Genomic DNA, 26,658 nt, shown 5'->3' on the forward strand with positions numbered 1-26,658 from the left:
TCAACTCTAGCAACCATTTTAATCAAGAATGATCATTTACTTCACAAGTAATGGGTAATTGATATTGAGGTGATCCATTGTTAATCTTATATTAGCAACATTAGGGCAGCATTTTTTACATAAAGCCATTTTGTTTTCTGCAGATTAATATTCGAGTGGATTTTGTCATCATTTGCAACAAATATTCCTGAAACTATCCCCCCCTCAAAAAAATTAATTATAGGAGGCTTAGACCATCACCAAACTTGCTTAAGATCAGTATGTAGTTTGTAAACAATAAAGCAACATGCTAACTTTTACAGAGGAGCCCCATAATCCAAGATAGACTTGGTGATATATCACGTAAGTAGATTTGTAACAATTATATTTGGCAGGGGTTACTGAACTGAATAATGGCATAGCGTCCACTGGTCATCCACTCAGGATCAGAGACCGCCAGCTGTTCACCTTGTCCAGGCTTTAAGCCAACCTGAATATCAGCTTTTAGTGTTCGTAAGCTACAAAGTGGAGCGGGTTGAAATCCGCGTAGAGCAGTGTCAAAAGAAACAGTATAGCTCCATTTCCTGTCTCCTGTTAGTTTCCTGTAATTCAGGTCTCCCTTAAAAAAGATTAAGTTTGATTTCTGTAGTTCAGCATACAGATCACCTGCAACCAGAGACATGTCACAAAACTCGTGGGGGAGGGTCCAGTAAGGGTGATCGTGATAAATCCAAACACCTTTCTTCACATTATTTTCCCACACCACACCAGACCTGGACATCCGCATGTGATTGGCTGTCTGCATCTTCTTCAGTGTCCAATCAAAATCTCTCTTGGTTGTATCAGAAACAAACCAAGGTATGCTCTTGCCATGAAAATGAATCTCATCAGCTAGTCGAGAGGTAATGAGAAAATCTGCTAGTATCAAGTCAGTCACCAGCTCAAATCCAGAATTGTCAAGGACAATATCTACTCGGGTGCGTACAGTTTCTGTAGTTTTGTTTTTCTTGTTATTAACGAGGAGTTCCCAAACAAATTCAGAATCATCTATCAAGATGAAAGGCTTCAAAGATTCCAGGGAAGTTAAAGGATTGAACTTCTGAGCATTTTCCTGGCCAGCAGAAATGGAAAGGTCACATCTGTTTCCCCACAGTGCAACCTAGTTTTAAAAAAATCATAAGCTATCAAGATTATCTTTTCACATCACAGGAAATTAAAATGTTGACAGTGTCTAGAATGAATCCAGAAACCTTATTTTCCACATTAAGAAGTGTCTATTTCCTGCCCAAGACTATGAAAACAAATAGAAATGATAGTGCAAGACATTCCTTTTGAGGATGTCTTGATTTTATAAATGATGCAATTTAACAAAAGCAGTTGACATAAAATCTGCACCCAAGTGTTTTTTTTTTAAATCTGAATTTTGCAGTAAGGTTCAGAAAAAACTCAATTTTAAATAGTGCAGACTTATTGATGTGAATCCTCAGAAATATTAAAATATTGACATGTAAATCATAGACACTGCAAATGGTAATTCCACTGAGCCAAATCCTTTTGAAAAATCAATTGTCATTATAACTGGACTTTGGACACTTTAAAAGAGCATTATTTTAAAACTTTACCCCTCCCCTACAGTTAACATTCCTAAGTGACACACAAACCAAAGCATTCCATAGAAGGGTGTCCAAACTGTAGCCTGGTGGGTCACATATGGTCCTAAAACCCTGGCAATCTGACCCTTGAAACCCAAGTAAATCAAGTCCTTTTTGTGTTTAGATTTCTTATTTGCTGGTTTGTCCTGTTTGAATTTTCTGGGCCTGAGGGGGATTTGCAAAGTGCTGCGTTTAGCACTGTTGGATAAATCCCAACTCTGAACACCAAAAATCTGTTGATATCAGCAACTCGAGATACACATAAATTAATGGGAATATCGAGTTAAACATCGAGGCTCCATCGAATGCACCTATGCAGGCCAAGACAAACTGTCTGAGTATTTAATCAATTTTGATACTTACCTATACAGCTTTCAATTCCACTTGTAATACAGAGGTAGTGTGTTATTCATGCAGCTTCTTTTAAGAAATTAATAATTGATACATCATAGGGTAAAGTGTCTCTTGCTGATTTGTTACCTAGTTCCCCCAAATTACAAAAGTCAGATGCCAGTTGTGTGCATATATTGTTTATCCATTGTTAAACTTAAAAACAACATGGGAGCTGACATTGTATGTGGACATTTCCTGTTATCTGACAATATGAAGTTCAACTCCAAAGACAGCAGCAATACGAATGGGCTGCATGTTATATGAGTGACCGCAATACCTTATGAAATACAAAGTGGATTTTTTACATTTTAAATACAAACTAAAATGCATCAGAATTTTGGTGTGAAACATTTTAATTGCTGTAACCTGGTGTATCTGTCTGATTTCACATAGTTGATATGTTTTCACTTTTTTGATCTGCCTGTACCATCCCTGGCAGATACCTTTAGCACAGAGGGTGAGGAAGTCTGACTGATCCCTGCTAATCAAGTGACCAATAATACATTAATTGCAAGACCAGCAGCAGGCTGGGGCCATTGGAGGGAGCAGCGTACAGCGGCCCGGCCCAGAAATCGACTCGGTCCCGGTCTGCAAGACCATCACCATTGGAGGGAGCAGCGTACAGCGGCATACCATTGCAGGGAGCAACCCGTGTTGCTGCAGGAAGGAGACGGCTACGAAGCCAGGTTGCTGATTGCAGTACGGGTAGGCTCAGCAGGAGAGGCGAAGGAGCGACAAGAGTCCGTAGAGGGAAGTGACGGGGCCCAGGAGAGGCGTGAATCTGGGGCCCAGAAGAGGCGAGGGCCCAGGGGCAGCATGGGCCAGCCCACACTGAGATGTGTGCGCCCTCAGTCTGTGCAGCAGAGCTGGTCTCCAGTTAGTCTTGGTTAATCCTTGCCACTGGACCAAGACCTACTCTGTTGAGCCCGTGTGGTAGCTGGTGTGCAACGGCCAGCACACGTTAAAAAAATCCAAGCACAGACATCTTCCACCCTTCACGATGTAGTTCGGGATCTGGAATATTAGGTCCTTCATTGAGACACCTGTGAACTCATCCCTTTTTGGCGTGGAAGCAAGTCATCCTCGTTTCGAGGGACTGCCTATGATGATTAACACATTAATAATCATATGGTTATTGCGCACTTAGGAGATGTCTGCAAATGGGATGTACACAGATGGACACAATCTTTATGATGGATAATAAAAAGATAAGTCTACAATGTCTCCCTTCATCAGGAAATCAATATGAATGACCCCAAATGTACAAATATTAGAGATCCTGTTGGTTGCTGTAGTGCACCTGCTATAACATCGTAACTTCACAAACACTCAAGATTCCAATATCATGGCTTCCCCTGAATAGCTACTTCTGAAGACACAGCGGCGCTTTACTTTTTTTGTGACATCTCCCAATGCCCCAGTTATACTGCAGGCTTGGTGTCGGTGTAGTCTTGTTTATGTCAACTATGTATTAAAATGAAACTCAGAAGCTGATAAGAGGCTAGGATGTTTTACATTGAAGCCTCTAGTGGATACTGAATGAAAACAAAGAAATACTCAAATATTTTTCTTCTGTATTGCTTAAAAAACTTCATCTTATTTTTGCATGGCAGTGAGTAATGATATCAGGGGCAGTAGTCCTGAGTGAATCATGGATCAATTGTTGTATGGTAAAATCAGCACTTTTTCACAGCTACATACAATCTTAATGGTAACCACAAAAATATAAATGAACACAGCAAGTATTTTTTTTATTTTTAAGGCCTACCTGCAGTAGCAGGAGAAGCTCAGCTTTGAGTTGAGTATCCTTAAAAGCCTCTATTTTCTCCTTTAGTTCCTGAAGGTAGGTGCAGATAGTAATAATAGCCTGCTGTGACTCAAAGAAACTTTGGATCTTTGATTCACTAAATACATCAAAATCGCACATGGGAGGACTGCAACACAGAAGAGAGAAAATTCAATTAACTTACAGACTTTACAGTTCGAAGTCCATATATTTCTTGATATTTAACATCACTGATACTGGCTGATCTCCTGCAGTATTGTTTACTGACGGAAATAAAAACTTACATTTATTTACATAGAAAAACACCCCAAGGCGCTTCAGAAATATAATCAGACCAAAAATTAATATTGAGTTAAATAATGAGATATTAGAATGGGTGACTAAATGCTTGGTCAAGGAGATAGGTTTTAAAGAGGGTCTTAAAGGAGGGGTGATTGGTGAAAAGGCAGAAAGTTTAGGGAGGGCATTCCAGAACTTAGGGTCTATACAGTTGAAGATACGGTCGCCAATAGTGGGACGAATAGTGTGGGGGATGCACAAGAGGCCAGAGGTGGAGGAACGCAGAGTTCTCAGAAGGCTGTTGAGCTGGCGGAGATTACAGAGACAAGAAGGGGAGAGGCCGTGAATTGATTTTAACACAAGGATGAGAATTTTGAATTGGAGGACATTGTTATACTGGTGGATTTACTATGGCACTGCTCACAAAGAAAGGCATTTATATGGTACCTCATCACATCCCAAAGATCTTCACAGCCACGGTATTATAGGGGACACCGTATCAAAATTTGTAAATGCCACAAAACTGGAGCGCATAGTTAAGAGAATGGGATATGACTTCAAGAGGACATAGACAGGTTAGCAGATTGGGTAGATCAATGTCAGATGCAATGTAATGTATAGAAAGACAAGATGATACAATTAGGGAAGAATAAGAGCACATACACACTTAATTATAAAACTTTAAATGGGGTAGAGGAGTAGAGACACTTAGGGGTTCAGATACACAAACCTTTAAAAGTGGGAGAACAAGTTGATAAAACTATTTTTTAAAAAGTATTACAAAGACACCATATCAATGGAAGTTCATTCTTCTAATATTTATATTCTAGACACAATTTCTTTCAATGTAATTTTATGAACTAATCTGTTTTTTTTTAAGTTTATGGTTTCCTTTTAACAATTTGTTTCACTTACTTGAGCTGTAGTGATTCATAAATCCTACGGTACATGTAACACTCCATGTACAACCAGGATGATTTAAACCAGCTAGGGTTTTCCTCTGTATCCAGTCGAGCCTGTTGCCGCTCGAGGTATTTATTCCACTGATCAGCATCAGGTAAACCATCTGTAAGAGGTATTACTGGCTTGTCAGTTTGCAGCTCATTTCGTAACTTAGACATGAGGAAGATGGCTCTTTTTTCTGCCTCAACACCTTCCTAGAAAAATACATAGCATCATTTTAGGTTTTTTCAGACAAAGTCAGCACAAATTAACATGTTATTCTTTGTGAAATATATATTACAAAATAAAAAAATCTATATTTTGATGATACTTTTTAAAATTTTAAAGCAATGAATACATACTTTTTCCCATTTCTAGTGAAACCTGAGCACTCCTTACACAAATGAGTTGCGAACTTAAGATAATAGTACATGGGTTCTACTGCTATAGGTAACCTATTATAAATGAATCACAATGTTACAATAGAGAAATGGCATTTGGCCCATCAAGTCTGTGCTGTTTCTTTTCCTCAATGAGCCACCCAGTCTAATCTAACAATACCAGAAATGCAAGAATATACATAATTAGGAAAGGATGAACATGCTGGGTCTTTTTTCTCTTGACCTCATAGAAGTCTTTAAAATTATGAAAGGTTTTGATAGAGTGGATTCAAAGAAAATGTTTCCACTTGTAGGGAAGAGCATAACCAGAGCCCATCAATATAAGATAGCCACCAAAAAATCCAATAGGGAATTCAGAAGAAACTTCTTTACCAAAGAGTGGTGAGAATGTGGAACTTGCTACCACAGGGAATGGTTGAAGTGAATAGTAAGGATGCATTTCAGGGGAAGCTAGACAAGCATGAGGGAGTAGGGAATAGAGGGCAATGCTAATAGATTTAGAGGAGGAAAGACGGGAGGAGGCTCGAGTGAGCATAAAAACCGGCATGGACTGCTTGGGCCGAATGGCATGTTTCTGTGCCATATATCCTCTGTAATCTCACTGTCCTGTTTGCTCCCCATCCTCTTCAATATTTCTCTTTTTAAATCAATTAATTCATTTTGTTAAATTTAAGCACTCCATTAGTACTTGTGCATTATTCCTCTTGGGATACTTGCTGTGCTTTATTGGTTACAGAGATATCCTGATATTAGGGAAGGACAAGAAAGAGACCTATATACCCAAGTCTCATTATTCTATCGATTTTGAATGTCAGTTTAGAGCAGTGGTATCACTCTTAACAGGAGTCAGAAGATGATGGGTTCAAGCCCTATGCCAACAATTGAGAAAAAACCTAGGTTGACTCTTTAGTGCTGCACTGTTAGAGGTGCCATCTTGTAGATGATATGTTAAACCAAGGGCCTGTCGACTTGACAGGTGGATGTAAAAGATCCCATTGGCACTATTTGAAGAACAGCAGAGTATCTTGGCAAACATTCATAAAAACATAGGGCTCAATTTTCCCCAGTGATTTGCGTCGTTTTTTTGGAATAGGCTGCTTTTTCTGGCCCAACTTAAAAATCCAGTTTCCCCAATAAATTTGCACCAGCATAACTCATTTAGTAACGTTTTTTTTTTTTAGGTACTTTTTTTTCATCCACAGGGGGCGTAACCAGCCATCTACGCCAATTCTGGCCATTTAGTGAACTTTGGCCAGCTGATAGTTACTCCATTTCTGCTTAGGCCAGCGTATGTGGCCTCTCGAGAAAAATCTTTGCGGAGAGTTAAAGAAATCGATGCAGTAAGTAAATTGGAGGCCATTCGGCCTGGGCTAGGGTCGGGAAGCGGAGGAGGCCTGGGGAAAGCACTCACTCGAGGACTGGAGAGGGTCGACGGGGTAGGGAGCACACTGGCCGACACTCACTCGGGTCCACAGCGGACAGGGACCGGCACTCACTCGGGGACTGGAGAGGGTCGGCTGGGGAGGGAACGTACTGACCGGCAAGCCCTTCGACCTGGGCTAGGGACGGGAAGCGGAGCGGACCGGGGGAAAGCACTCACTCGGGGAGGGTCGGCAGGGGAGGGAGCAACTGTTTTATCCAGAAAGACCTGGGCATGGAGATGCCTCTGGAAGTGTCATAGCTGTTTTGGAAGTAAAAGAACATGGAGTATCAGGAGGACCATTACTCAAATAACTCCTAGTGACGGGAGAAGCACGACTCCAAACTCAACTTATCAATAAAGTGTTTGCAACTGTTTAACAATCTCCCATTGTCATCATTTAACCCCACCTTCACAAAAATTACAAGTCCTTTAATCCAGTACCCATCACATCACATCGAAATTCTTTGGCCCTACATGGTCATCCAAACCTACATAAGATGAATGAATAACAGAGCATGACATAAGTCCACAGTTTTCTGTATGACTATAATTTCCATGAATAACTAATTACAAGCAACTTAAAAGTGACCATAAGTCATCCCATTCTTTCCTTACTCTGGATATCTAGCTGCGCCCGCTTGAGATCCCGGTCCCGGTCTGGAGGCCTCTCGATTGCCAACTCGGAGCTGCACTGCGCATGCATGTCCATTGCAGCGACATCAAAAATTTACGTTTTTTTCCCCTGCGCATGTGCAGAAGGCCCGGCTGCGTTTTTCGGCGCAGACAGCAGGCTCCATCCCCCGAGGTGACTGGCCACGCTGCATGGCTCCAGATTACAGTATAAACATCAGGGAAAGTTTGAACATATTTTTCTGGTGTATTTATGGACCTAAATAACCAGCGCAACTCCGACAATATGCCAGAAAACGGGCTTGGGAAAAATTGAGCCCACAGCCACAGGGGAAAAACAGCCCATTCCACCATTCAATTAGAACATTGCTAATCTGTACCTCAACTCTATTTACCTGCCTTTGCTCCTTATCCCTCGATACCCTTACCTAACAAAAATCTCAGTTTCCAAAATTTCAATTGACCTAGCATACACAGCTATTAAAAAAAAAAATTCATGGGCAGTGAGCATTGCTGGCAAGGCAGCATCTATTGCCCATCCCCAATTGCCCTTGAGAAGGTAGTAGTGATGAGTCACCTTCTTGAACTGCTGCAGTCCGTGTGGTGAAGGTACTCCCAACAGTACTGTTACAGAGGGAGTTCCAGGGTTTTGACCCAGCAACGATGAAGGAAAGGCGATGTATTTCCAAGTCAGGATGGTTTGTAACTTGTGGAGGGGAACTTGAAGGCGATGGTGTTCCCATGCGCTTGCTGCCCTTGGTGGGAGTCGTGGTTTTGGGAGGTGCTGTCACGGTGGAGGTAGTGAATGTTTAAGGTTGCAGATAGGGTGCCGATCAAGCGGGCTGCTTTGACCTGGTTGATGTTGAGCTTCTTGAGTATTGTTGGAGCTGCACTCATCCAGGTAAGTGGAGAGTACTGTCAGTCAGCTGTAAGTGTTTGTTTTGAATAGGTGCTAATCACCAGGAGCAGGGAAACTGAGTCATCAATTGCAACTTGGGTGAGGCTGCTATAGTATAAAAGTAAACAGTTCTGCAGAGCACAGAGTAGTCTGCGCAGAACGCATTAAATGGAGCGCACTTAAACGGAGTGTTTTATTTGGGAATTTGGAAAGAGTGGGCATTTGGAGAAGAGGGAGAAGGTGTTGCTTCTTTTTGCTTACACTACTTGTTGTGCTTTGTGTTACAGATAGATATTTAATTTAATTGCCCATAACTTAATCCACATCAATTAAGTAGTCAAGAAACTAAACTGTAAACTACGTTACTTAAATATAAATTTAATTAAATAGAACAAGGTCATATAGGGATGGCAGTGCAGGTGGTGTGCCACAACTGCAACATGTGGAAGTTTGTGGAGAGCATCATCATCACAGGCAGTCCCTCGAACAAGGATTACTTGCTTCCACATGGGTTCACAGATGTTTCAATGAAGGACCCGATGTTCCAGTCCTGAACTCCAATTGAAGGGGTGAAAGATGCCTGTGCGTGGATTTTTTTAAATGTGTGGTGACCATTGCACATCAGCCACATTGTGATCCCGGACAACCATGTTTGCAGTAAATGCCTGCATCTTGAAGAACATCAGGTGAGAGTTGTTAAGCTAGAGTCTGAGGGACAGACATTGCGGGGCATCAGGGAGGGAGAGAGTTATCCGGACACTTTGATCCAGGAGGCAGTCACACCCCTTAGGTTAGAAACATAGACATAGAAAATAGGTGCAGGAGTAGGCCATTTGGCCCTTCTAGCCTGCACTGCCATTCAATGAGTTCATGGCTGAACATGCAACTTCAGTACCCCATTCCTGCTTTCTCGCCATACCCCTTGATCCCCCTAGTAGTAAGGACTTCATCTAACTCCTTTTTGAATATATTTAGTGAATTGGCCTCAACAACTTTCTGTGGTAGAGAATTCCACAGGTTCACCACTCTCTGGGTGAAGAAATTCCTCCTCATCTCGGTCCTAAATGGCTTACCCCTTATCCTTAGAATGTGTCCCCTGGTTCTGGACTTCCCTAACATTGGGAACATTCTTCCTGCATCTAACGTAACCCCATCAGAATTTTAAACGTTTCTATGAGGTCCCCTCTCATTCTTCTGAACTCCAGTGAATACAAGCCCAGTTGATCCAGTCTTTCTTGATAGGTCAGTCCCGCCATCCCGGGAATCAATCTGGTGAACCTTCGCTGCACTCCCTCAATAGCAAGAATGTCCTTCCTCAGGTTAGGAGACCAAAACTGTACACAATACTCCAGGTGTGGCCTCACCAAGGCCCTGTACAACTGTAGCAACACCTCCCTGCCCCTGTACTCAAATCCCCTCGCTATGAAGGCCAACATGCCATTTGCTTTCTTAACCGCCTGCTGTACCTGCATGCCAACCTTCAATGACTGATGTACCATGACACCCAGGTCTCTTTGCACCTCCCCTTTTCCTAATCTGTCACCATTCAGATAATAGTCTGTCTCTCTGTTTTTACCACCAAAGTGGATAACCTCACATTTATCCACATTATACTTCATCTGCCATGCATTTGCCCACTCACCTAACCTATCCAAGTCGCTCTGCAGCCTCATAGCATCCTCCTCGCAGCTCACACTGCCACCCAACTTAGTGTCACCCGCAAATTTCGAGATACTACATTTAATCCCCTCGTCTAAATCATTAATATACAGTGTAAACAGCTGGGGCCCCAGCACAGAACCTTGCGGTACCCCACTAGTCACCGCCTGCCATTCTGAAAAGTCCCCATTTACTCCTACTCTTTGCTTCCTGTCTGACAACCAGTTCTCAATCCATGTCAGCACACTACCCCCAATCCCATGTGCTTTAACTTTGCACATTAATCTCTTGTGTGGGACCTTGTCGAAAGCCTTCTGAAAGTCCAAATATACCACATCAACTGGTTCTCCCTTGTCCACTCTACTGGAAACATCCTCAAAAAATTACAGAAGATTTGTCAAGCATGATTTCCCTTTCACAAATCCATGCTGACTTGGACCTATCATATCACCTCTTTCCAAATGCACTGCTATGACATCCTTAATAATTGATTCCATCATTTTACCCACTACCGATGTCAGGCTGACCGGTCTATAATTCCCTGTTATCTCTCTCCCTCCTTTTTTTAAAAAGTGGGGTTACATTGGCTACCCTCCACTCCATAGGAACTGATCCAGAGTCAATGGAATGTTGGAAAATGACTGTCAATGCATCCACTATTTCCAAGGCCACCTCCTTAAGTACTCTGGGATGCAGTCCATCAGGCCCTGGGGATTTATCGGCCTTCAATCCCATTAATTTCCCCAACACAATTTCCCGACTAATAAGGATTTCCCTCAGTTCCTCCTCCTTACTAGACCCTCCGACCCCCTTTTATATCCGGAAGGTTATTTGTGTCCTCCTTAGCGAATACCGAACCAAAGTACTTGTTCAATTGGTCCGCCATTTCTTTGTTCCCCGTTATGACTTCCCCTGATTCTGACTGCAGGGGACCTAAGTTTGTCTTTACTAACCTTTTTATCTTTACATATCTATAGAAACTTTTGCAATCCGTCTTAATGTTCCCTGCAACCTTCTTCTCGTACTCCATTTTCCCTGCCCTAATCAAACCCTTTGTCCTCCTCTGCTGAGTTCCAAATTTCTCCCAGTCCCCGGGTTCGCTGCTATTTCTGGCCAATTTGTATGCCACTTCCTTGGCTTTAATACTATCCCTGATTTCCCTTGATAGCCACGGTTGAGCCACCTTCCCTTTTTTATTTTTACGCCAGACAGGAATGTACAATTGTTGTAGTTCATCCATGTGGTCTCTAAATGTCTGCCATTGCCCATCCACAGTTAACCCCTTAAGTATCATTCGCCAATCTATCCTAGCCAATTCACGCCTCATACCTTCAAAGTTAGCCTTCTTTAAGTTCTGGACCATGGTCTCTGAATTAACTGTTTCATTCTCCATCCTAATGCAGAATTCCACCATATTATGGTCACTCTTCCCCAAGGGGCCTCGCACAACGAGATTGCTAATTAATCCTCTCTCATTACACAACACCCAGTCTAAGATGGCCTCCCCCCTAGTTGGTTCCTCGACATATTGGTCTAAAAAACCATCCCTTATGCACTCCAGGAAATCCTCCTCCACCATATTGCTTCCAGCTTGGTTAACCCAATCTATGTGCATATTAAAGTCACCCATTATAACTGCTGCACCTTTATTGCATGCACTCCTAATTTCATGTTTGATGCCCTCCCCAACATCACTACTACTGTTTGGAGGTCTGTACACAACTCCCACTAACGTTTTTTGCCCTTTGGTGTTCTGCAGTTCTACCCATATAGATTCCACAGCATCCAAGCTAATGTCCTTCCGAACTATTGCCTTAATTTCCTCCTTAACCAGCAATGCTACCCCACCTCCTTTTCCTTTTATTCTATCTTTCCTGAATGTTGAATACCCCTGGATGTTGAGTTCCCAGCCCTGATCATCCTGGAGCCACGTCTCCGTAATCCCAATCACATCATATTTGTTAACATCTATTTGTACAGTTAATTCATCCACCTTATTGTGGATACTCCTTGCATTAAGACACAAAGCCTTCAGTCTTGTTTTTTTAAACACCCTTTGTCCTTTTAGAATTTTGCTGTACAATGGCCCTTTTTGTTCTTTGCCCTCCACTTTTCCTCATCTCCTTTCTGTCTTTTGCTTTTGCCTCCTTTTTGTTTCCCTCTGTCTCCCTGCATTGGTTCCCATCCCCCTGCCATATTAGTTTAACTCCTCCCCTGTAGGTAGTGGTACAGATCTGATTAGTGGTCAGGGACAGGAGGGTGCGACTGCAACTCAGGCAGGTGCAGTGCTGGAGGAGCCTCGTCATTTGTCCTTATCCAACAGGTGTGAGGTTCTTGCAGTCTGTGTGGATGAGGGAAAAGCCTGCAGGATGGATGAGCAAGCTGACCAGGGTCCAGGACACCATTCATGTGGGGGGGGTGTGAAAGGGAATGGAGTTTTGGTAGGGGACAGTATAGTCAGAGGGATAGATACTGTTCTCTGCAGCCGTGACCGGGAGTTCTGAAGGTTTTGGGAAAAAATAAGCAGAGTGGGTCGGGAAGGGACAGAGAGTGTAGGGCATCAGTGACTAAGGTGACATCAGGGAAAAGTAGAAAAAAGTCAATGCCAAAGGCACTGTATCTGAATATGCAAAGCATTCACTACAAAATAGATGAATTAATTGCACAGATAGAAATTAATAGGTTTGATCTAATAGCCATTATGTGGTTGCAAAGTGATCAAGGTTAGTAACTAAATATTCCAGGATACTTAACTTTTAGAAGAGATAGGCAAAATGGTAAAGGTGGGGTAGGCCTGAAAATAAAGGATGGGATAAAGACAGTAGCGAGAAAGGATATTCACTCTGAAAATCAAGTAGTAGAATCAGTTTGGGTGGAGCTAAGAAATAGCAAGGGGCAGAAAACATTGGTGGGAGTTGTTTATGGGCCCCGAAACAGTAGTTGGAGGTTAGGGTATAAATCAGGAAATTAGAGGCGCATGTAACAAGGGTAATACAGTAATCATGGGAGACTTTAATATACATATAGACTGGACAAACCAAATTTGCAGTAATAGTGAGGAGGACGAATTCATGGAATGTATACAAGATAGCTTCATAGATCAGTATGTTGAGGAACCAACTAGGGGACAGGTTATCTCAGATCTAGTATTGTGCAATGAGAAAGGGTTAATTAATAAGCTTGTAGTAAAGGGGACCTTAGGGAAGAGTTTCCTAATATGATAGAACTTTATATTAAGTTTGAAAGTAATTTAGTTAAATCTGAAACATTAGTCTTAAATCTAAACAAGACAAACTATCTAGGTATGAGTGGAGAGTTGGCTAAGGTAGATTGGGAAACTACATTAAAAGGTATGATGGTAGACAAACAATAGCTAGTATTTAAAGAATACATAACTTACAACAAATTTACATTCCTTTAAGGCCCAAAAACCCCACAGGAAAAGTGGTCCAACTGTGACTAAGAGAAGTTAAAGATGGTAGTAGATCAAAGAGGCTTATAATGTTGACAGAGAGAAGCTTGGGAGGATTTTAGAATTCAGCAAAGGAGGACCAAGAAATTGATAAAGAAAGGGAAAATGGAATATGAGAGTAAACTAGTGAGAGACATAAAAACAGACAGTAAAAGCTTCTATAGGTATGTAAAAAGGAAAAGATTAGCAAAAGTAAATGTGGGTCCCTTACAGGTTGAGACAGGAGAAATTATAATGGAGAATAAGGAAATGGCAGAGAAATTAATCAAATACTTTGGGTTTGATTTTCACCAATTTTGCGACCGGGTTTTCGCCGCGATTTGACCCTCCGCGACGAAAACCCAGTCGGTGGGATCCTCGGGTACCTCTTTGTGGCGGCGCTTTCAAGTGCCGCTGGGGAGAGGTGCGCCGACGTAAAATGTGGATTGTGTTACCGTCGTACTTTCGGCACTCTCTGCCATGCCCAGAATACCGACAGGATCAAACCTGTCGGTGCAGCCCTGCCAGCAGCGGTAAATATAAAGACCTGCAAAAAAAGTAAGTTAAAGTTTTTATTTTTAAATTATTTTTCAACGATTTAGTAGGCAAGGGTTTTGTGAATTTTTTTTTGCAATTTTTGGGGGTTTTCCCCCCTCCCAAGGCCTTTCTCGCAGCGCTACCGGCCTCGGACTAAAGTTGCTGAAACTCATGGTTTGTGCTGCGAACCCTCGTGCGACGCCAACTTCACCAATGCGTAAAGGCCGAAAGTTAGGCCTAAAAATGGTAGCGCAGTGAAAATGGTAATTTTGGTGTAAAACTACTGTTTGCCGAAAACTGAAAATCCAGCCCTTTGTGTCTGTTTTCACGGAAGACATAAAAAACCTCCTGGAAATAGTGAGAATGAGGAACTGAAAGAAATAAGTATTAGTAAAATAAATAATACTGGAGAAATTAATGGGACTGAGCCAATAAATTACCTGGACCTGATGGCCTACATCCTAGGATTTTGAAAGGGGTGGCTAGAGATAGTGGATGCATTGGTTGTCATCTTCAACAATTTCATAAATTCTAGAATGGTTTCCCGCGGATTAGAAGGTAGCTAATGTAACCCCGCTATTTAAAAAAGGAAGGAGTAAACGGGGAATTACAGACCAGTTAACTTGACATTAAGAGTACGGAAAATGCTAGAATTTATCACGTAATAACATGGGAATTTAAAAAAATAGGATTGGGCAGAGTCAACATTGATTTATGAAAGGGAAATCATGTTTGACAAATCTGTTAAGAGTTTTTTTGAGGTTGTAACTAACAAAATAGATAAAGGGGAACCAATGGATGTGGTATATTTGGATTTTCAGAAGGCATTCGATAAGTTGCTACACAAGAGGTTATTAAACAAAATTAAGGCTCATGGGATTGGTTAATGGACAGAAAACAGAGAATAGGAATAACAGGTCATTTTCAGATTAGCAGGCTGCAAATAGTGGGATACCACAAGGATCAGTGCTTGGGTCTCAGCTATTCACAATCTATATCAATGATTTGGATGAGGGGACCAAATGTAATATATCCAAGTTTGCTGATGATACAAACCTAGGTGGGAATGTAAGTTGTGAAGTGAATGCAAAGAGGCTTCAAGGGGATATAGACAGGCTAAGTCTCTGGAGCCGGGATGTGCTCGGGGCTCATTATCTTTGCTATATCCATTGCTCTCAGCTGTGGTGTGAATCAAATTGGCTGAAAACTGACTTCTTTGGTGGCGGAGACCTCAGGAGGAGGCCAAGGTGGATCTGGCTCAAGATGCTTGCAAACACTTCAGCCTCGTCTTTTGCACTCACCTGCTGGGCTCCACCATTTTTGAGGATGGGGATGTTAATGGAGCCTCCTGCTCTCGTTAGTTGTTTAATTTTCCACCACTATTCACGACTGGATGTGGCAGGACTGCAGAGCATTGATCTGATCCGTTGATCGTGGAATCGTTTAGCTCTGTGTATAGTTTGCTGCTTCTGTAATTTAGCATGCATGTAGTCCCGTGTTGTAGGATCACCAGGTTGGCACCTCATTTTTAGGTATGTCTGGTGCTGTTCCTGGCATCCTCTTCTACACTTCTCATTGAACCAGGGCTCGTCCCCTGGCTTGATGGGGTAATGGTATAATGAGGGATATGCTGGGCCATGAGGTTACAGATTGTGTGGAACACAATTCAGCTGCTGATGGCCCACACACATGGCAAATGACCAACTCTTAAAATTCACAAAATTTAGCAAGCTCATCTGAAATCATTGCAACCTGAAAACGTAAGAATTAGAAGGCGGCCATTTGGCCCTGTGAGTCTGCTCCGCTATTCAATAAAATCATGGCTGATCTGATCTTGGCCTCAACTCCACTTCCCTGCCCGCTCCCCATAATCCTTCACCCCTTTATCGTTCAAAAATTTGTCTATCTCCGCCTTAAATAGATTCAATGACCCAGACTCCACAGCTCTATGGGGCCGAGAATTCCACAGATTTACTACGCCCCGAGAGAAGAAATTCTTCCTCATCTTAGTTCTAAATGGGCGACCCCTTATTCTTAAACTACACTCCCTAGTTCTAGATTCGCCCACGAGTGGAAACATCCTCTCTGCATCTACCTTGTCGAGCCCCCTCCGTATCTTATATGTTTCAATAAGATCACCTCTCATTCTTCTAAACTCCAATTAATATAGGCACAACCTGCTCAACCTTTCTTCATAAGTCAAACCCCTTCATCTCAGGAGTCAACCTTGTGAACCTTCTCTGAACTGCCTCCTATGCAAGTATATTCCTCCTTAAATAAGGAGACCAAAACGGTACACAGTACTCTAGGTGTGGCCTCACCAATACCCTGTACAGTTGTAGCAGGACTTCTCTGCCTTTATACTCCATCCCCCTTGCAATAAAGGCCAACATTCCATTTGCCTTCCTGATTACTTGCTGTACCTGCATACTAACTTTTTGTGTTTCATGCACAAGGATTATCAAAGAATAGAAAGGTTATCATAGAATCATGCAGCACAGAAGGAAGCCATTCGGCTCATCTGATTTGCGCCAGCTCTTTGAAAGAGCTATCCAATTAGTCCCACACTCCTGCTCTTTCCCCCTAGCCCTGCAAATTTCTCCTTTAAGCATATATATCCAATTCCCTTTTGAAAGTTTACTATTGCATCTGCTTCAATCACCCTTTCAAGCAGTATGTTCCAGATCATAATAAATTGCTGCATAAAAAAAAATGTCATTTCCTTCCTGGGTTTCTTGCAAATTATCTTAAATCTGGTTACTGACCCGTCTGCCAATGAAAACAGTTTCTCCCTATCTACTCTCTTTTTTAAAAAAAACACAATTTTGAACACCCATTAACCTTCTCTGCCCTACTCCCTCCCTATTCTCCTCCCTCCCTCCCTCCCTCCGCCCTGCTCCCTTCCCTCTGCCTGAAGGAGCACAATCCCAGCTTTTCTAATCGCTCCACATAACTGAAATCTCTCATCCGTGTACCATTCTGGTCAATTTTGTCTGCTTTGTCTCCAAGGTTATCTTTGAACAAGTTAGTAAGGTTACATTTCAAACTTCGTGACTTCCAGTTTCAACTCACTTGTCCATGTTCCTCAAAAAATATATCCTTATGCCGATGTACTGTATCAATAGCCTTAGTCAGTATCCGTGGTAGTCTATCTGTAACAGTTAAGTATGCAAATGACCTGCAAAGAAAAGTACTGTATGTCAGCAGAGATACATAGATACAGAATGCAAGAAGCTAATACAGGTTTTTCATTTAGTACAATGTTAGGATCACAGAAGTATTTCCTGCAATTTTAACTTGACTTGGCTGATCTCTCAAACATTGAAATGTTATTTTACTGGCAAATCTTGGAATGGTTGGATGGCCTGAGATGGGAAAGTGCAGACATGGGATAAAATTAATACAATACTGTATTTCACATCATTCTGAACCATGCTGCTGTTCCAACAGGGAACACATTATGATGTACAAGCTAAGAATGGCAGGAGATTGCAAAAATGAAAGCATTCCATTAAATTGAACACATTTTGATTTGAAATTTTTGTGTACTGTATTCAGAACCACTGGGACCTGGGTTCAAGTCCAGCCCTGAATGAAGGGATGAAACTCTTCTCTGCTGCTGGTATGGGTTATTTGTAAAAATGAATTTGGGCAGTTTCACAAAACTGTCCCCAATTCGCCAATAACAGGCAACCTCACTCAGAGAGGCCACGGGATGAGTGGTGTGGAAAATGGTGCAGGAGGGGGCTGAGGCAGGGCTGAATTCTACATCTGGGAGTGCTGGATGGAGACAGAGAGCCAAAAAGGGAAGAGTTTCATTCCCCAACACTAACATCCCTCGTTTTGATAAGAACAATTAAAAAAAAATTGCTCTCCCAATTTATTCAAATTTCCTTTCTCGACCCACTTAGATCGTAACAAAGTGCACTGTTTGTTTGGGTTTGCACTTGCTGCTGTACCTTATGATACAAGTACCTTTCTCAGCTTACAGATTGTTTCAGATCACCAATACCAACAGCTGCCACGGTCTGACATTGTTCCGGATGAAGTCTGAGCACAGTGTTTGAGCATGTCTGAGCTGTATAGATCTGCTAATCAACATCAGTGAAGAGCGGCAGCCAGAAAATAGAGCCACATTGTGACCTCAACAGGTGTCAGCCTTGGTTCAGTGGTACTACACTTGTCTCCAAACCAGAGGGTTGTGGGTTCAAGTTCCACTCGAGACTTGAGCACAAAATCTCGGCTGACACTCTAGTGCAGTACTGAGGGAGTGCTACAGAGGAGCAGTCTTTCGGATGATATGTTAAACCGAGGCCCTGTCTGCCCTCTCAGGTGGACCCAAAAGATTCTATGGCGCTACTCGTAGAGCAGGGTAGACCTGGTCAATATGTATCCCTCCACCAACATCACGAAAACAGATTATCTGGTCATTATCGCATTGTTGTTTGTGGGACCTTGCTGTGTGCAAATTGGCTGCCGCTGATCCTACATTACAACAGCGACTACACTTCAAAAGGTACTTCATTGGCTGTAAAGCACTTTAGGATGTCTGGGGTTGCGAAACCCACTATATAAATGCAAGTCTTTCTTTCAACAACTATAGATGCACAATTGCTTAGTCATTGTTGCTAGTGTTCTGAAATTCATCTGAATTCCAAAGCACCAGTTTTTGCACATTGCAGAAATGCTTCAGACTATGGGCCTGAAAAGACACAATTACCACACAAATGGTCAACAAAACCCACTCACATTGGTTTCTCTCAGATGGCATCATTCTTGCCTTAGTTAGCTTATCCCACTGCAGGATTTGAGCATATAACCTAGGCTGATACTTCAGTGCAGTACTGAGGGAGTGTTGCATTGTTGGAGGTGCCATCTTTGATAGGAGATGCAAAACAAAGACTCCAATTCAGTTTGACATAAATGACCCACGGCACTATTTGAATAGCAGGAAGTTCTCCTGATGTCCTGGCAAACATTTTTCTCCCAATCAACACCACCAAAAACAGATTGGCTGTGTTTATTTACACCACAAGTGGGTTGGACCAGACTTCTGATTGGTTCCCTTAAAGGAGAAGACACACCCAACAGTTTGTCTGAAATGTGCAATTTGATCCTGCCTGTTGGAGAGTAATTCAAAGTCTCTGCAATGTGCAATTTGATCCAGTCATTGTCACAGGCAGGCTGTTAATGCGGAAGGTCACCAAGAAAAGCAAAATAAATCTCAGCCATGTACAGCCTTCCCTGTCGACCTCTTTTCTCCTCCCTCTGATCCCCATGTCTTCTCTCCACCACCCCCCCCACCGATCTCCATGCCTTCGTCCCCTCTCCAATCCTGTCCTCCTACCCCCTCCGAGCCTCATGTCCTCTCTTCTCCTCTGATCCCCATATCCTCTTCCACCCCCCCCCCCAACTGATCCCCATCTTCGCTCCACTCTCCTTTCCTCTCCTTCTCCCCCCCTGCCTCCGATTCCCTCTCCTCTCCCATCCTCCGATCCCCATGTCTTCACTCCCTTCTCCTCTTCCCCCCCCTCCCCCCCGCCCTCCACTCCACTCCGACCCCCTCTCCTCTCCCATCCTCATCCCTTCTTCTTTCCTCCACCCCCTTTCCTCTCCCCTCTCCGATCACCATGTCCTTCCCCCCCCCCCCCACCCCCCCAATCTCCTTTCCTCTCCTCCCTTTCCTCTATCTCTCCTCTAGTTGCCTCTTCATTTCACTGGTGTTGCAAGATCTTCCTCTATGCCCACATTAGAATGACTGCTCTTTAACCATCATTCATTACATGGGTTCATCACTTCGAGACATTTCTGAAGAGACAATAAGACGATAACTGCAACAATTGTAAAATCTCACTAAATATTTCACTTTAAAAGCAAGATCGGAACCAGTTAACAAGCCTAATCATTCCGTGCTGGAATTCCTCTCCCTTGCTGGCTACATTTTCCAGCAAGTGGTGCTAAATTGATACAGTATACACATAATCTCAAGGAAACTATTGTAACTTGGAAGCAATAATGCAATTTTCATTCCTATTTCTCATATCAATGTTGCATCTTTCAGACCTGATAACCCTTTCTGAAATCATGGGTCTCCAAAGTCTTCAAAATAGATCCTTGGAACAAGTTTGCCAATAAACAGTTGCATTTGTAACTTGGCCAGTCTGGAAAATGACTGGACGCAATTGCTGAAATCATTCAAGGACAGATGGTTGGATCTATACTGTGGGAACATAACCCCACAGCGTATAACAGTTGAAAGGTCATCCATTTGCTCAGTAACTGAATGCAGCAAGCCAGGTCAGCACTACCTCCCATATGATGAACACTTTCCAAGAATTCCACCTACAAATCCCTCTTCCTTCATTCTTTTTCTTTCCTCAGATTATTTTAAAGGTAGGTTTTGGCTTAATGTAATTGGCAGCAAAATCAACTCTATTGCAATTTTAATGACCTGCCAAAGAAAACTATAATTTATTTTTAGTAATTTAAGAACCAGTATCAGCATTCAGTACCCTACAGTAACTACTATTTAGAGGTTATCTTGTCTAAACGGATCACAGTAGTGCATTCCCGTCCACCTGACCTCTTATCCTAGGAATCATGTGGTACGCAACAGAATCACTTTTGAGTTTCCCATAGTACCTGGTCTAGAGATGAAATTGAAAGGAAACAATAGTGATAATATTAGGGGTGTAGTAACAATGGAATGTTGTATATTCAGCAATGCCAATCATCAACCTTAGACTTTTATAAATAAAAGCATGTTAGGTGAAACAATAGAGTATGACCAAACATAACTATGGTGAAGGCAGATTTCTACTGATTTAACCTTGGTATCATTGGGGAAGTTACAGATTTTCAATAGCTTAATTCAAGCTCTAGCATCCCTGAGTGAATACTGGCAGTCAACACTGCATCTGAATTACTGTATAAACAGGGACAAAGCTCAGAAGGCACTGGCTGGGATAATTTCAAAGCTAGGAGAAGCAGATGCAAAGCTTCACCACCAGGGTTCTGTGCAGAAAAATGTTTGTAGACTTTTAGAATCTCATGAGCTCTCTTGCAAATTCAAATTGCAGAAATAATAATCACATCCCAGCTGAGCAGCTTTATAAATAAATAATAAAAGCACATCACTCATTTAACTATTGTTAAAGCTCCAACTTATCCACTAGTCTGTTGTTCCAATATTCCAGTGCCCTGTAATTCGAAAAGTGTTTGAGAAATTGTTTTCAATAATTTCACAAACACACAATGCAATCTGCACTGAACCACCTTCCTGCATTATAAAAAATATAACCACCATCTCCTTCCCCAGCAACATTGCCCCTTAATGAAACTACATAGTCAGAGTACTATAGACTTTAAGTAGTAATGTCATTAGTCTAGCCACATCTGAACAACAATACTATATGTTTGGAGCTCTCACACTGCATTTAGTATTAGAAAAGGATATTGGGTTAGAAATTCCCCAACCTTGCGCCGGGTTTTTTTGCGATATTGGTGATCCGTGAAATTCGCTGAAGCTTTGCGGCGGAGGTTTTTAAGTACCGCTGGGGAGCGGACCTCTGGCGTGCAAGACTGGAAAAAGCGCATTCGCCTAAAATTTGGCTCACAGTGCACCCATAGAGAAGACGAAAAAAAAAACGCTTGGGAAAAACCTGCGTTGCAGCCCTTGGAACAGCGGTAGGTATGAAGACCTGCAAAAAAAAGTTAACGTTTTTATTTTTCCATTCTTTTGCAGCGATTCGATAGAAAAGGGTCTTGTGAATGTTTTATGATTTTTTTGGGGGGGGGAATTTTTTACGGGTGTTTTCCCCCTTCCCTCGGCCCAACTCGCAGCGGTATTGGCCTCGGAGAAAGGTTGCAGAAAATTGGCGGTTTGCGCCAAGAATCCTCGTGCAATGCTGATTTTTACCGCCGGGCACATTTCCCCCCAAATGTTAGGCCTCGGAAAAATAGCGCTATGACCAAAAATGGAATTTTTAGCCCTTTGTGTTTAGTAGATTGTATTTTCTAATTCAATATCCTTGCACCTGTCAACTCTGAAAATCATTTGACCCAAGGATATTACTTTGGAGCTGAAAGGAGTGTGAAATATCCAAGTCAAGATAGGGTGAGACTTGGAGATGATGGTGCTCTGACATGTTCCGTGATGGTAATGGCACTGAATGTCATGGGGAGGTGTTTTGGCTCTGTCTTGTTGGAGATGGCCATTGCCTGGCACTGGTGTGGCATGAATATTACTTACCACTTATCAGCACAAACCTGGATGTTGTCCAGGTGTTGCTGTATGCGGGGTTGGACTGCTTCATTATCTGAGGAATTGCAAATGGAGTTGAGGATTGTGCAAGCATCAGCAAACAGCTTCACTTCTGACCTTATGATGAAGGGAGGAGTCATTGTTGAAGTAACTGATAGTAGTTGACCCTTGGATGATGACTTAAGCAACTCCTGCAGCGATGTCCTGGTGCAGAGATATTAGCTTCCAATGACCACAACCATCTTTCTTTGTGCTAGGTATAACTCCAGCCACTGGAGAGCTTTCCCCCTGATCCCTATTAATTTCAGTTTTACTAGGGGTCCTTGGTACCACACGCAGTCAAATGCTGCCTTGATGTTAGGCAAGGTAACAGGGTGTGACCCAGACACAACCCATGTTTGGACAAAGACTAATGATGTCTGGAGCTGAGTGGTCCTCAGAACCCAAACTGAGCATCAGTAATCAGGTGCCATTTGATAGCACCATTGACGACTCCTTCCATCACATTGCTGACGAGGTAGTAATTAGCCTGATTGGATTTGTCCTGCTTCTTGCGGACATGTATTTATATAGCGCCTTCAACGTAGTGAAATATCCCAAGGTGCTTCACAGGAGTGTTATAAAACAAACAATTTGACACCGAGCCATATAAGGAGATGACCAAAAGCTTGGTCAAAGAGGCAGCTTTTAAGGAGCATCTTAAAGAAGGAAAGAGAGATACAGAGGGGAGAGGTTTAGGGAGAGAATTCCAGAGCTTAGGGCCTAGACAGCTGATGATACAGCCACCAATAGTTGAGCGATTAAAACCAGGGATACTCAAGAGGGCAGCTATCTCGAGAGGTTGTGGGGCTAGAGGTTATACAGATAAGGAGGGGCGATGCTATGGAGGAAATTGAAAACAAGGATGACAATTTTAAACTCGAGGCGTTGCTTAACTGGGAGCAAATGTAGGTCAGTGAGCACAGGGTTGATGGGTGAATGGGATTTGGTGCAAGTTTAAGTTGAGTTTTGGATGACCTCAAGTTTAAGTTGGGTAGAATGTGGGAGACCAGCCAGGAGTGCATTGGAATAGTCAATTCTCGCTTACGGACTGAACGAAGGTGTTCTGCAAAGCGGTCGCCCAATCTGCGTTTGGTCTCCCAAATGTAGAGGAGAACACATTGTGAGCAGCGAATACAGTATACTAAATTGAAAGAAGTATAAGTAAATCACTTTCATCTGGAAGGAGTGTTTGTGGCTCTGGACAGTGGGAAGGGAGGAGGTAAAAGGGCAGGTATTGCATCTCCTGCACTTGCACGGGAAGGTGCTGTTGTTGTGGGAAGGAGGTGGTGCTAGGGGTGACAGAGGGAGCGGTCCCTTCGGAACGCTGGGAGGGGTGGGGAAGGTGTGATTGGTGGTGGGACCATGCTGGAGGTGGCTGAAATGGCAGAGGATGATCTACTGAACATGGAGGCTGGTGGGGTGAAAGGTGAGGACAAAGGGAACCCTGTCATAGTTCTGAGAGGAAGGGGAAGGAGTGAGAGCAGAAGTGCCCGAAATAGAACGGACATGTTAACCACAGCGAAAGGAAATCCTCGGTTGAGGAAAAAGGAAGATATATCAGAGGCACTAGTGTGGAAGGTGGCATCATCAGGACAGATGCGACGGAGACGAAGAAACTGGGAGAATGGAATGGAGTCCTTACAGGATGCGAGGCGGGAGAAAGTGTAGTCCAGGTAGCTGTGGGAGTCAATGGGCTTATAGTGAGTGTTTGTCAATAGTCTATCCCCAGAAATGGAGACAGAGAAGTCGAGGAAGGGAAGGGAAGAAGTGGACCACGTGACGGTGAGGGAAGGGTGGAAATTGGATGCAAAGTGAATTCAATTTTCTAGTTCAGGGCGAGAGCAGGAAACGGCACCGATACAGTCATCAATGTACCGGAAAAAGAGGTGAGGGGATGCAAATCGATCTGGAACAAAGAATGTTCCACATATCCCATGAAAAGACAGGTATAGCTCGGACCCATGCGGGTTCCCATAGCAACGCCTTTCATTTGGAGGAAGTGCGTGGAGTCAAAGGAGAAGTTGTTCAATGTGAGAACAAGCTCAGCCAGGTGGAGGAGGGTGGTGATGGATGGGGACTGGTTGAGCCTCTGTTCAAGGAAGAAGCGGAGCGCCCTCAGGCCATCCTGGTAGGGGATGGAAGTGTAGAGGGATTGGACGTCCATGGTGAAAAGGAGACGATTAGGGCCGGGAAACTGGAAATTGTTAGTGACGGAGGGCGCGGATGTAGGTGGGTAGAGACCGGACAATGGGGAAAAAAAAGTTGAGATAGGAAGAAATAAGTTCTTTGGGGCAAGAACAGGCTGAAACGATGGATCTACTGCTTGTGGATCTTGGGAAGAAGGTAGAAGTGGGCTGTGTGGGGTTGGGCAACTATGAGGTTGGTGGTTGTGGAGGGAAGATCTCCAGAGAAGATGAGGTCAGTGATGGTCTGAGAAATTATGGCTTGATGTTCAGTAGTGGTGTTAGAGAGTTTGCGATCAGCCTCTGCAAGGTAGAGGTCGGTTCGCCAAACAACAGCGCCACCCTTGTCATCAGCTTTAATGACAAAGTGGGGTTGGATCCGAGAGAGCAGAGTGCTGCAAGTTCCGAGGGAGGGAGGTTGGAGTGAGGGGAGCAGATGAATTGAGACAGCCGATGTTCTGTCGGCAGTTCGCAATGAAGAGATCTAGAGAGGGTAAGAGACCAGAGGGAGGGGTCTGTTTTTATTCTTAACATATCCCATTCAGCAGTGGTAGGGCCACATGCCATGATGGAGGGTGTCCTCAATGTGGCACTGCCACCATGCTACATGGAATAGATTGGCATCCATCCACCATCTTCAACATTCACTCCCTCCACCACCGGCACATCATGGCTGCAGTGGTTACCATCTATAAGATGCACTGTAACAACTCGCCAGTTTCTTCCGCAGCACCTCCCAAACCCATGACCTGTACCACCTAGATGAACAAGGGCAGCAGGCGCATGGGAGCACCATCACCTGCAAATTCCCCTCTTTAGTTACACACCATTCTGACTTTGAAATGTATTGCCATTCCTTCATCGTCGTTGGGTCAAAATCCTGGAACTCCCTTCGTAACAGCACGGTGGGAGTACCTTCACCACAAGGACTGCAGCGGTTCAACAAGGCAGTTCACCACCACCTTCTCAAAGGCAATTAGGGATAGGCAATAAATGCTGGCCTTGCCAGCGACGCCCACATCCCGCAACGAATAAAAAACAAAATTGTCTTCAAAGCACTTTGGAGCGTGCTGAGGCCATGAAAGGCACTATATAAATGACAATCCTTTCCATTTCCTTTGTAGAGTGGATCAGTCTGTGCAAGTAAAGCAAACACAAACTCTACCGGGGAATATCTGTTATTTGGTTTGGAGGTTCTTGAACATGGTCAGACATCCAAAAACATACACACGCCCCTTGGTGCTGTGAAAGGAAAATTAACGATAAAATGCAGCTTTTTAAAAAGTTACCTCAGTGTGCCCTACACTGTAGCCAAAAATAGGGGGAGCAGACGGAGGGAGTAGGCCGGAAGATTATACTGTTTTCCCCTCCTCATTCCCCACACACCTTCTCGAGGTACAAAGATACCGAATTTGAATGGAAATCCTACCAGAGCAACTTTCTTTTGCAACGTGAAGGATCGCAAGTGCACCTAGTGCAAAGAAGCCAAATTCTCCTGTTGGTGGGTGGGGGGGTGGAGATTTTCTCCTTTGTAAACTTTTAACATTTGTGATATTTGCACTGACTTGGTGCGTTGTTTGTCTAAAATGAAGTTTACAGCCGGTGACGTTACTGGGCAGAACGACAGCAGCGCGGCTTATTTCTGATCCCCGTCAGCACCGGGTGCTCGCTGAGAACGTGACCTGGAGGGAGGGAGGGAGGGAATAGGAAAGTCAGTGGGGCGCGCCCGCGGAAACCGCACGCGCAGTCCCTTTCCTACAGACCCGGTGTATTTTGCCGAAAGATAGTCCGGTACCTCCGGCCGACCATCTTCCTCCTCCTCCTCCGCCATCTTCTCACACATCATACGGCAGGGAGCCAGGCACCGGAAGTGACGCTATCGGGGGGGGCGTGTCCTTGGCAACGGTTCGAACTTAACGGCCAGTGCGCGCGAGTATTGAGGGAGCCTTCTGGTTGGGCGGACAGACAGACAGACGGACTGTATGAGGATGGCGGCGGGGTTAGAGGCAAAGCCCAGCTATTAAGGTGCGAGAATTATGAAAGGTGTCGCTGAAAAACTCCGGATGAGTCAGCGGGCGAGGTTGTGCGCTTGCCCAGAATCCGCTGCTGAACCTTGCGAAGGAGCCCGCCGGGTCGTTGA

At 43.5% G+C, this 26,658-nt stretch overlaps 2 protein-coding genes across 4 annotated transcripts in view; one reads left to right on the forward strand and one right to left on the reverse strand.

Annotated features, from left to right (window-relative positions):
* On the reverse strand, positions 1 to 26,630 carry armt1 (acidic residue methyltransferase 1). 2 transcript variants are annotated; one of them, XM_070889928.1, is made up of 5 exons: positions 26,314 to 26,630; positions 17,103 to 17,208; positions 5,005 to 5,246; positions 3,793 to 3,958; positions 1 to 1,138 (listed from the first exon to the last, which is right to left on the reverse strand). In XM_070889928.1, exons 1-5 carry the CDS (start codon positions 26,325 to 26,327, stop codon positions 362 to 364), a joined length of 1,305 nt encoding a protein of 434 aa, XP_070746029.1. In that variant the 5' UTR covers positions 26,328 to 26,630; the 3' UTR covers positions 1 to 361. The 2 variants fall into 2 exon arrangements, with proteins under 2 accessions (XP_070746029.1, XP_070746028.1); XM_070889927.1 differs by having other exon boundaries at positions 26,282 to 26,629.
* The window catches only part of rmnd1 (required for meiotic nuclear division 1 homolog), a 114,281-nt gene continuing 114,036 nt past the window's right edge, over positions 26,414 to 26,658 (forward strand). For both annotated transcript variants that reach the window (XM_070889929.1, XM_070889931.1), the window contains exon 1: positions 26,414 to 26,543. The gene's annotated coding sequence lies outside the window, so the exon portion shown is untranslated. The remainder of the gene's footprint in view (positions 26,544 to 26,658) is intronic.

This window comes from Pristiophorus japonicus, chromosome 9, assembly GCF_044704955.1.
Source record: "Pristiophorus japonicus isolate sPriJap1 chromosome 9, sPriJap1.hap1, whole genome shotgun sequence".
NCBI lineage: Eukaryota > Metazoa > Chordata > Chondrichthyes > Pristiophoridae > Pristiophorus > Pristiophorus japonicus.

Bases quoted from the DNA above. Each gene is read 5' to 3' on its own strand.
- armt1 (XM_070889927.1), bottom strand. From the start codon at position 26,364: ATGATGTGTGAGAAGATGGCGGAGGAGGAGGAGGAAGATGGTCGGCCG. The intron at 17,209-26,281 runs GTCTGTAGGAAA...TTTTCTTTGCAG, and splicing joins CTTTCGGCAAAATACACCGG to GTCATTTGCATACTTAACTG. The intron at 1,139-3,792 runs GTAGGCCTTAAA...TTTTAAAACTAG, and splicing joins AGCTTCTCCTGCTACTGCAG to GTTGCACTGTGGGGAAACAG.